Source organism: Molothrus ater, chromosome 11, assembly GCF_012460135.2.
Source record: "Molothrus ater isolate BHLD 08-10-18 breed brown headed cowbird chromosome 11, BPBGC_Mater_1.1, whole genome shotgun sequence".
Taxonomy (NCBI): Eukaryota; Metazoa; Chordata; class Aves; order Passeriformes; family Icteridae; genus Molothrus; species Molothrus ater.
The window spans coordinates 11,553,307-11,565,361 of record NC_050488.2 but is presented as its reverse complement, the minus strand read 5'-3'; the positions used below and the strand labels follow the sequence as shown (position 1 = coordinate 11,565,361).

Below are 12,055 nucleotides of genomic sequence, written 5' to 3'. Positions count from 1 at the left end.
TATCTGATCTTGGTCTCATGATTCTTTGTCCTGATTACATTAAAAAAAAAACCACATACAGAGTGAAATAACCATACACTATGAACGTCTTGGCTAGTAAACACATAGCAAGCTATCAAAACACATCCTCTGAATCCCATCTGTTCTCTTCTTTCTGCAAATTCAAGTCTGCTAACACCAGTGGAAACCACCAAGGAGTTTGAGTAAGTGAGAATGTAGACCGAGGACCATTACCTCCTCCCTCCCACCATCACCTCCCAGCACCTTGCTGAGAAGATTCAGGAGACTACTGTCTCCTCAGAGTGATGCTTTTGCTAGACTGTGGGTGGGAGCCAGCCAGCTCACATGAACCTCTCCTACATTATCTGCTGACACTCTGGTTAGGGCTAACAGTAGATCATAAAAATGATAGGGTTCCATAAAAGAAGATTAAACCATAAAATATAACGTCTCCTGTGAAAAGGGTGTCTTGTGAAAAAGGACAAGACTAGACAAGGAACCAAATTTTCATGATGTTTCTTTCAATTACCCTTTTCCTACTTCAGTCCTTTAGCGAACATTGGTGTTTTATTTTAACCTAATACTCATTAGAAAGCAGTAGCAAAGACCAATGTTATTTCCTATCACTGTGACAAACATTTTATTGTTTTCAAAGACCCTTTGTTTGCTTTTCTTTTATTCATGGGGGAATATTGTACTTTTCTTCATTTCTCACATGAACACTGCTGGCTGAAACAATGCTGATCTGCTCAAGTGTCCCATACTGGCACTCTGTAAGCACAGACAGAATTTCTATCTATACAGAAAGAGTAAGCCTGGTTCCCACTAGCCAGGGCTAAGCAAGTATTTCCTGTGCCTCAGAAAGCATTTTCTCCATCTTTGCATGGCTTTTCATTCTTCTATAATTTCATTCATTTCTCTCCCAATCTCCTCCTATTGAGCAGTGGGAGATAAGTGACACTGATACTCACAGTTGTCGCTTGCTGTTCCATCTGTGAAGCTCACGTGTCTCTCCTTTGAAACTAAAGACTATCCTCATTAAAAAAATGCATCTCCCTTACCTTACCAACAAGAAAGCTGAGATTGTATAATGGGACAGAGTCTACAGCCTCAGAGTCCTTTGACACAAAAAAAATACACATGCATACACACACAAACATATACATAGAAAGATGCATTAACACATTTAACAGTGACCTTCTCAAGCAGAGCTCTGGAAAATATAACCCAGCATTAAAGTTCATGCTATATTTGGACCTCTAAAGACTGTGGAAAAAAACAACTGATTGCCATTACATCAGCACCATCACCGTCCACCATCCCCCTTGGCACAGGAAATCATCCCGCTCCCCACTCCTGGTTCTGTACCTGTGGGTCAGCTAACCGTGAGATATCAGGGTAAAGATAAAACTTGATGCCTTCTGCAGCTCCAGGCAGGGTCACGCCACGGATGAGTAGAACAAGGAGCATGATGAATGGGAATGTGGCAGTGATGTACACTACCTGGAAATAAGAAAAGAAAAAAGGAATGTTTAGTCTGTGGCAGCCAAAGCTCCAGAACCAAGAGAGGTCAAACAATGGGAATTCAAAGCCCCCTCATACCTAAAAAAGGTCTGACCTGAGTTTCTGTGTCTACTTTTAGTTTGGTGGTCTTAAACACCTTATTGTCTTAGGCCTGAAGGCAATGCATGAATCCCTCCAGAGGGCCCAGTCAATGGTCACATCACTCAGACATGACTTTATACAATTCATGACTTTTGTTCAAATTCTGCTTTTGTGTTTGTCCTCCTCACATGACAAGTGCACCTCTGCCAGGGAAGTGAAAAGGTTTACTCACTGAGGGCCGCTGAAACATTATTACCTCATTCTTTATTGGAAATTTAAAACCTACAAATGGCAAACTGTTTCGCAAGTTCTGCTGCTACCTCTGACCTTGCTGTGCAGCCCCACTTCTGCTCCTACAGTCAACCTCCCCAGGAACTGTGTTCAGAGGTGAAGGACATTTTGTCCATGCTCCTGGTCTCCCTTCCTATCTCCTTGAACACATCAAGCCCTTCAGGTTGGCATCAGCCTCAACAGTGGTAATTTCCAGTCCTATAACTTCATTCTTGCCCTTGCTGTCTATTCAGCAACATCATTACTGGAAACTAAGGCTCTATTCATCCAGTTTGAAAATATGTCTTCATTATCTTTAACCTCTATTCCCACTCTCTTTGAACAACAGCCTACTTCTTCTCTTCTTGTTATCTCCTCATTCATTTGATGAAAGAGCCCTTTGCTTTCATCTCTAGCACGAGGGTTAATTGAGCTTGCATTTGGACAGTTCTATCTTTAGACCCACACTTTTTGACCTCTAACATTTTGCTTTCTTTGCTCATCAGTGCTTTCCCTCATTTTTTATATAACTGCTGCGTTACAGTCACTACTGTCCAAGAAAGGGCATTTTTCTTGGAGTCAGATGATTCCCCCCAGGTAATTACAGTTTGCTGCCATGAGTTAAAATGCATTTTTGTTTTCCACAATTTGCTTAACTACTACAAAGCTCCCAGGATGCTCCATTTTTCTTCATAAGTATGTCCTCTGAGAATAACGAGGAGAACTCAAAGCCTGCATTGCCATAATAATCCACAGAGCAGGGGTGATTTCATAGAATAAAAGGAAATTTTTTCATACATGCCTTTCTAAATTATCTCTGAGTTTTCTGTATATTTTCCACAAATAACATGTATTGCACATTAGCCTAGTTTCACCAAAACCAGGATAAAAGGAGGATTTCTGCACCTTATTTTTTTAAATAAGCCAGGACTATGAAAAAATCAAAGTTTTCTTACAAAAAAAAATTGACATACTTGCAGGAACTGACTGAACAAAAACCCACAGACAGGTATTTTCACTGCAGGTAGAGTTCTCTCACAATGCTGCAGGAATTTTTAAGATCAAGCACATTATTTAAAGCTTAAGCATAACTCATATTTTTCATCATGATTTCATATTTATTTGTCCAAAGCTTTACTAAATGATTTGAAAACTACAGCTTCCCCCCACCCCCACCCTGCTCTCCAAAGAGCCATTAACACACTGCAAAGCAGGGAAGTGCTATAAACAACCCTCAACTAAAGTAAACTACACTTTTCAAATAATTCAAGTCCTCCATTAGAGTTTACAGTTTACTTTTCTTTGACCCCAAAGTTAATGGAGCCACCCAGAGACTTCCCAATGGTTTTGTTGGTCTTTGGCTGCACACCCGCACGAGCTCCGACGCTGCAGAGAGCAGAGAGGAAATTCCTACCAACCACCCTGCTTTAGAGGGAATTCCTACCAACCTCCCTGCTTTAGAGGGAATTCCTACCAACCTCCCTGCTTTAGAGGGAATTCCTACCAACCTCCCTGCTTTAGAGGGAATTCCTACCAACCTCCCTGCTTTAGAGGGAATTCCTACCAACATCCCTGCTTCAGAGGAAATTCCTACCAACCTCCCTGCTTTAGAGGGAATTCCTACCAACCACCCTGCTTTAGAGGGAATTCCTACCAACCACCCTATTTTAGAGGGAATTCCTACCAACCACCCTGCTTTGGAGGGAATTCCTACCAACCACCCGATTTTAGAGGGAATTCCTACCAACCTCCCTGCCGTAGACATGAGACCATTGTGCAGGATTTGCAGAGAACACAGGTTTTAGATGTCTGATTTTAACAGACCTGTTTTCAACCTTTTATCTTCATGGGGAGTGGAAACAGTACCACAGGGAGCTTGGATGTCTCTCTGTGCTATCAGAGCCTTTTCTGAGCAGACACCAGGGTTGTCAAAGGTGCTGCAGAAATGTTCACTCTCACCCTGCTGCTGCAGGAGATTTACTGCACCCACCTTTACCATAGAACTTGCATAATATCCTCATTAAGTCACATCAGTCAGAGGGAATAGAGAAACAAACATTTTTGTCAATGCATGCTTTACAGGTGTGAAAGCTGCTCTTTGGAGGAAAGGTGGAGGGAATCCAGGGCAAGGCACCAGCTTTTTAATGAGGCCCATTGATAAAAATCACAGAAAGCAAGGCAGAAACTGCAGTAAAGCAAATGGTTTAGTCAACAGTGGAACTCATGAGGTCTGGCTTCCTACAAAGTTTTGTCTCCTGGTTGATTCTGCAGTGTGTAACAAGCTAAAACTGCTAAATGATGCTCTCTCTGCAGCTGAGGCACTTGGAATTTCTCTCCCTGACATCTCTGGGGACTTATAAAAGATGAGTTCACACTGTGCCCTTTTTCTTAGGAGGGGCACTAATGGGGTCACTTCCTCCCACCTAGTTGAGAAGAAATGTGGGGAACTTAGTACCTTGAGATGCCTTCCTCCTCTGTCAGACTAATCTGAACAGTGCCTCGAGCAACAATTTTGAAAGCTAAGAATTACACAAACACACTGGCTTCAAAAACTTATGAAAATAGGTATAAAACCACTACTGAATGCAAGGGGGAACAGTATTATGCTGCACACCAAGTGACTGACCAAGATGAGCAGGATGCTCAGGATGCAACTGTTGTCTTTACAAGAAAACATGACTTTGAAAAGCATGTGATGGGACCAAACCCACAAGCTATGTAGGATCTTTGTTAGTGACAATGCTCCTGAAGGAGTACCTAAGTTTAGCCTTGTGTGCCTCCACAGAGCTCTTCTCTAAGCAAGTGGCATTTCAAAAATGCTGTGCCTCCACAACACCCCTACCACAGCTCTGTCAACATCCATCCTGCTGGACTGGGATGAACTTGGCTGGAGTGAGAACACAGACACACAGTGCAGAGCACCATCCATCGCAAGCCTGAGACCTTCTGCTCTCATGACATCAGTGGGCTGTTCATCCTCTGAGAGTCAAGGTGGGGCTCAATCTGTGCTTGTGTCTGCTTCTTGATGCCCTTCCAGTAGTGGCTACTTGACTCACAGGCATTTTGGACATTGGTAATGACCTTCAAAAGTCAGTTGAATTCTCTTACTCAATGGAAAAATACAGTTTTTCCACGAAATAGTGAATATCCTCCAGAACAGCATTACTTAGTATTCCTAACATCTCTATCTGCAATGATTATAGAATGGGTAAAAGAGCACTTACCTTCCCAGTGGATTTGACTCCTTTCCAAATGCAGAAGAAACATATCACCCAGACAAGGAGGAGACACAGTGCTAGATCCCACTTGATAATACCAATATCTTCAATTCCCGAGGACAAGCTCAGCACATTGCGCCTGAATATTGGAAAGGAAACAAAAGAAGAGAGAGATGCAGGAGCTCAGTTGATGCAGACTCTGGTTGTGATGGCTAAGAATACATGATGGTGTGCAGGGCTGATGCACAGACAGACCTCTGCTCTCAAAACACGTGCTAAGTCAGTGGCTTATGTGACCAAAGCTGTGCTTTGCAACCCTACATCTCCCTATGTCTGTGGGGCTCCTTAGTTCAATATACTGCATTTCAAAAACAGTAATCTCTTTTTAGCAGCCCCAATATGAGATGAAAGAGAATTTTCTTTCTTGAGGATCGAAGAACAGCTTGCCCCAGTGGAGCTGCCTGGCAGTAGTACACACCATGTCTCCATCATGGACACTTGCAGCTGACCTGTCTCCACACGTTTCTGCTCCTTTTCAGTTCAGTTAGCAAGGCTGCCAGGAGGAGGAAAGGGAAAAAGCAGTGCAGGGAAATGTCAGGCCATGTAACTTTGCAGGGTGAAGGCTGGAGCCATCATCTCTTCTCCCCTTGGGGCCCCTCAAGCAATCACTGCCCGGGTGCTGCCACCTGCCCTCAGCACCTCCAACACTGGGGTCTCATTTAGCTAACACCAGATTATTTAGGACATTTTATTCCCTCACTTAGGTTATTAAATAAAAAGTAATTCCTGAGCTGTGTTTTAAGGGAGCTACATCTGACCATTAAAAGAGTCTGATCCAGAGGGGAAATATTCATTAAGTCTTCTCTCTTTTCAAAATTCCCATGGCTTATCATTAAGTACTTAATTTAAACTATTTTTCAAATAATTTCATGCAACATACACTGTCCTCACACACTGCACAGACCTTGTCATACTCAACACTTCATTTGTCAAATATGTAAAGGAACAAACTGTTTCTTACTGTTCACTAAGCTAAAACTCTGCAAATGAACCCAGTAAACTCTGCAAGATTTTTTTAGTCAAAGAAAAGTTTTGACCTCAATTACCACAGAAATGCCTTGCCCCAAGACTACAGAAGAGAACTTACTGCCTAACAAATTTTTTATTAATTATTACTTAAAATTTACTTTCAGACAGCTGTAAAAGTCAGGCACTTTCGTTCACCAGAGTCAAGGAGAGCAGAGCTCAGAGCAGTCTGGGTCAGGCCCATGAGTGTGGCGTGCACATCTTTGCATGGGGATCCAGTACAAGACAGACCATGGTGGTTTGGCTTTCCCCCGAACTAATGATTTTTTTTTTTCTTTTTGCTATTACCATGGAAATAATAGTGAATGAAGTCACTGATGGAAAATCTGCAATTAGTTTTTGGAAAAAGCCCTGGATTGACCAGTTTAATAGGACTCAAACCCATGCCCATCTGTTTCTGCATCTCTGCTTGCCAAGCTCACTTGGATTACCTGTGTGACCATGTTCTCACACCAAATGCTTTCTTCTCTCTGAACGTGTGTGTATTTTGTTATGGAAAAGGACTAATGGCACCAGACAGGGTAAGTCTGCCCTAATCAGCCCAGCTATTCAATAGTTATGAGAACTCCCTCAGTAATGAATATTTGGCATAAAGTTGCAGTCTTGCTTCACCTGAGTCTAAAGAAATAAAGGAAAAACCTGCTGTGCATATACAAAAGAAGAAAATACATTTATAAGATGAAAAAGTTCAGCCACAAACTTCTATGCCTTTTTAAAAAATAAATGGCAATTTTCCAATCAAAGGGGCAGTTCATATTAAAAAGGCAATCTATAGAGTTGGCTCTCGGGAAACAGTGAATAATTAACTGCAAATGCCTTTTGGAACAGGGAGCTTTATTAATGCATTCAGCTAAGACTTCTTTGCTTTTTACTGCAGAACTAAAAGCAAGTGGCCATCTCTCCTAGAGTTTACCTCAGCAATTCTTTCAGGATTTTTTGGAAGACACCCCAGTGGGTGACTGAGAGCCAGATATCTTGCTTTTCTATGCTTTTCTTGCTTATCCCATCCCACAAAGACTGACTTCCTCAAGGAATATGCTCAGAATTACTAGGGGAGATTCAGCATTACAATTCTTTTATGACTTCTAGCCCTACATATTTCTGCAGAAGCACTCAACATGGATATTTGACCCTGTAAATTCAAGTTCAGGAAGGAGCATGAGCTGGGCTGTGCTGATAGCTCTTCAGTCTTGTTACATAACCCCCATGGTACTGAGATTCAGCCAAGCCCACTCAGCTACCTTCACACCACTCACACACGGAGTTGTTAGTCATTCAGATTTATAGTCTGATGCTGTCATTAACTGTCACTCATTTATAATCAATGGGACAACAGGCTGGGGCTGAGTTTGTTATAAACAGGAGTTCTTGACCCTTGAACACTAATATCTTCTAGTGTGTGCAATATGGAAATGTAACAGGAGCTGTAACTGGCTCTACAACATAAACAAAAATAAAATGAAGAGAGTTATGCAATCCTTGGGGGATATTCCAGCTCATTAATCAAGTGAATGCTGACAGGACCTTTCAAACCAGGAAAGGTGAAGCACCCTTTCATGTTGGATGGATAAGAATAATTAACACTGAAGAGGTTGTACAGAAGAATATTAAAATGAGAATATGAAACAATTTAAAAGACTCTCACATTTGCTCTTAAAGGCAGAGACAGCTGCTCTAGATTTTGTTTAGTTTTTTGTGTTGCTCCCTTTAGGATTACATGCCATTAGCATGTGATGGTCTTTCTTGGGATTTGGACGAATAAAGTCTGCTGATTACCAAATATTTATAAACACTTGGCCAGCACCAGACAATCAGAGGTTTTGTTCAACCCTAATTACCCTATTACACTTATCCCTTATGTATTAATATGTGTGTAAGCCTTTAAGGTTTTGAACTTCAAAATAAAATCTTAAGAAATAAGACCTGAAGCATGTGATACCAAGAGGTAAGTCTCCTCATATAAAGCCTGATTTTGTTAACCCCCTTTTATTGTTGCTCAAGCAAGCATGTGATTTGCACCAAACATTAATTCAAATGAACTGAAATGTCAGGCTGCACTATATATCCAGCCAGGCTGAGAAGTTCATCCTGAAGAGGTTAATGCATCTATGTGGTCAATTATACCTGGGCAGCACTAGTTGTACAAAGCAGAACTGATGAGGACACTATATAAATGTCCCACAATAAAAATGGCATTGGGTTTCAGAAACCAAATACTCACAAACCTCTGAATTAAATTGGAATTAATCGTGCCACAAAGGAGATGTATATCTTCAGTTAAAGACTAATTATTTACCTGTCCTTTCAATGTTGGTAGCTGCTTGGCTGGCAGCCAGTATTGTCTATCGCAGCATGGTACCTGAAGTACCTCAAGTAGTTGGTACCTGAAAGTTCTTGAAACTATTTTTAATTTCAGAATTGTAAAGAATAGGAGCATGTCTGGGAAAAAAATGGGGATATTCAGTGCTTGCACCATGTGAAAGCTATGCTACTTTTATTACAACAGTGCTGCATGATCTCTGCTCTTACTTTAAGACATCAATAGTTATTTATGCACAGACAGCAGCTATTTTTAATAGTCCTCTAAGTGTCATGACTCCTGGAGGCAGCTTGCTCTGTTAAGGGCAGTTTTGCCCATGATGAAACAGTGAATTATGGGCAGTGTGTCTGTCCCAATAGAATTACAAAGCCAAACTCCTCCCTAGCAAGACTCCAGGGAAGAGTTCAGCTTACAGTGTCTAAAACTGTTGAGGACACAAGTTAAAGTGGCTACAAAGTGCAGGGAGAGCTACTCCAGGAGCACTGATGACTGAGCAACCTTTGCTCCAGCTCTGCTACAGACACAGTGAGGGCACAACTGAGGACAGCAAAGTGTGTGAGGATCAAGGATTTGCTGTCCAACCTCAGGCTCCTCCAGCCTGACTTCATCTACAGGAGGATTGGCTCAGCTTGCAGAGGAGTCTTCTGACTTGGTTTCCCTTAGAGGGAAGGTAATGAAAAGCTCCATCACTAACGTGCTCCCATGGGGACATCGTTCCCCTTACCCCTGGCTGCCCTGCCACAACACCCTTCATCAAACACCTGCTGTGGTGTGACCCACAGAGAGCTCTGCTGTTCCCCAGAATTCTGGAGTCCTCACTCTTTTACAATCCCTTTCCCAGCTCCCAGCCCTTTTCCTTTCTGTTGTGGTATCCTCAGTCTCCTGAAGTGAACATGCTGCCTGGGAACCCCAGGGAGACAATCTGGCCCACAAATCTATGCAGCACAGGAATAGGAGCTTCCAGAGCAGCAGGACAATTCCATGGCCACATCAGGAGCCACCAAGCTCACAGGTGCCCCGGGTACAAGAGGACTGTCAGCAAAATCACTGCACAAAAGCAATGATGAACACAGTGCTTTGGGAATCTGGGGCAGCAACTGTTTCAGGAGCAGCACTGTAGACCTCTGATTCCTTGGGAGGCCTTGAGAAGACCTTGGAACACACGACCAAACCACTCACTCATTTGGATTCACGGCCTTGAGTCTGAAGTCATTGTGGGAGAGTCCAAAGGAGTGAGAGCTGCCTCCTACTGCAACTTGCCTCTCAGTTCCCCCAAAATATCCAAAGGTACCACTTAACAATTGTATTCCAACTTCCTTCATATTTACAAGGGAGGAAGTCACCTGGGAAAGCAGCTGTCCCCCAACATGGAAACGCAGAGCTCATGCTGCTCTCGAGCCTGCACCCTGTCTCTCACACCAGCCCCCAGAGCCTTTTGACAAACTACCAAACCCAGATTCAATCTGCTCCTTTATATTTTGGCTCTCATCTTACAAATTTTAGCACAGCTCCTAAGACTGCTTTTTTCTAAACTTCATGCATGCCAAACATCTTCAGCATGAACATGATTCCTGCTGGGGCTTTGGCTGATGCTTATTTTTAAAAATAGAGAAGTAGGTACAAGTTGATCAGAGATGAAACTGCACTTCAAACATGCTGAAAAAGCCAAGCTGGGCCAGAAACTGATTCTACCCATAAGTGACTATCTGAGCAAGCAAGCAAGCAAAAAAATTATTAATAAACTATTTGAAGATACTTTGGATTTAAGTTTCCTACAGGTGTCTTCCTCAGCTGCTGTGTTTTGACACTTATATAAAGATACAAGAGTTTTGAGGTCATGCCTGTTCAGAGATCACGTTATGCAATATGATTTAAACTTGAAAAATAACAGAGAAATGAGAATAAGAAGCTTATGACTGATGAAATTCAGGCATCTGGCAAAACAGTCTCCTCAGAGATTGCAGAAAAAAACATTGTAACAGAGATGACCTGAGAAACCTAGAATACAGGACAACGTTTACCACCTCTGTCAGATTTATTACTGGTCAAAACCTTACATTGTCATCAGACTGAAGAGAGATGTGTTATAGCTACACAAAGTGCACAGCAAATGCTAACAGCTGGCGAAGAGACAACCACAAAGGTGATGATTTGTTACTGTTTCCACTGTAAATCCCTGCTATCAGGGCATCTGCAGTGACTTGTTTGTGTTCTCCTGCAACACTCAGAGAATCCAGCCAAGAAGGAAATAAGTTTTCGTTCAAAGAAGCTGTACTGGGCTTTTAAAGCTCCCTGCATGGTCTAGGATAAATACACTTACACATCTGTCACCTGCCTCCACCACTCCCAGACTTACCTCAAGAGAGGTGAGAACCAGTAGCAAACACTGGTCAAAAAACTGACACCCGGATCAATTTTCTTTCCCTATCTAACACTCCCCACTGTGCTTCCATAAAATCTCAGGACTGACCTCTGGCATGCCACCAAAAGCTCCCCGAAGACACCATGAAGAGGGGGTACTTACTCCCAAAACTCTGTGACAGGAGAGGTGAAGTTAGTGGCATTAAGTGATATCCAGAGCGTTTTGTTCTTCCTGAGAGTGTCCTCCACACAGGTGGGGGTGTTCCACTTCTGGTGGCAGTGTGCCCATGGCAGCACGCTCTGGAACGACTGGAACAGGTAGTAGAGTCCCCAGGCCAGGATCACGATGTAGTATACATTCAGAAGGGACACAATCACTATGGAAGCATAACCAATTCCTGCAAAGAAGGGGAGAGACAAGAAAAATGTGCAGATGTGACAGCTGCTGCATCTCCTGGGGCTGGTGCCATTCCCACTGTGCTGCAGGCTTGTACCCTGCCCTACCCCACTGCTGATGGAAACTCAGCTCAACCACACATAAGCACAGACCTGCCACCACCTCTGGCACTCAGGGCTGAGTTTCTGGCTATGGTTTGCTGACACTGAGGGGAGGACTGAAGGAATCTACCCAATTTAACACTAACCCAGCTATTTCAAGTTTTAGTAGAGGTAAGTCAAGGCTTTGCTTGTTTGCTGCACCATCTCACTTCTTAGGTAGCCAAGTGGGCAACCTCACTCTCGCCACACTGTCCCCCAAGCCAGCCTTCCTGGCAGCAGCTCAGCTGGACTGGCACCTACACCACTCAGTTATCAACTGGCAGGGCTCAGTCTATGTGGGGAAAAAAAAAAGACATTTCTTGAAAGAGTTAAAAAGGAATCAGTATGAAAGTGGTGTTTTCTGCCTCAATTTCACTTGTGCAAAGGAAGCATGGTATTTGTGGATCTTATGGTTACCTGGATCAATCTCTGCTTACACAGTTTGCCACTTAAGAACGACAAGCAAAATAAAAATACTTCCTTTAAAAGTTTAGAGCTGTCTCTTACAAGAACCTGTGAGGCTCCCTTTAACATCACTCTGATGGATATTGCAGCACTTGGGATTTTTATATATAAAATATACTGCCTCATATTTTACAGTTTAAAACCTTGTTGCAGCAGGAGTCTCTATCTCAGAGATTATTTTCATGTCAGATGG

At 42.7% G+C, this 12,055-nt stretch overlaps 1 protein-coding gene across 6 annotated transcripts in view; it reads right to left on the bottom strand.

The window, feature by feature from the left end:
• SLC6A6 (solute carrier family 6 member 6) overlaps positions 1 to 12,055 on the bottom strand; it is a 93,341-nt gene that overhangs the window by 20,137 nt on the left and 61,149 nt on the right. For all 6 annotated transcript variants that reach the window (XM_036391115.2, XM_036391117.2, XM_036391113.2 and 3 more), the window contains 3 exons: positions 11,024 to 11,258; positions 5,100 to 5,232; positions 1,369 to 1,503 (listed from right to left, as the gene is read on the bottom strand). In XM_036391115.2, coding sequence (XP_036247008.1) covers positions 1,369 to 1,503; positions 5,100 to 5,232; positions 11,024 to 11,258 — 503 coding nt within the window. The remainder of the gene's footprint in view (positions 1 to 1,368; positions 1,504 to 5,099; positions 5,233 to 11,023; positions 11,259 to 12,055) is intronic.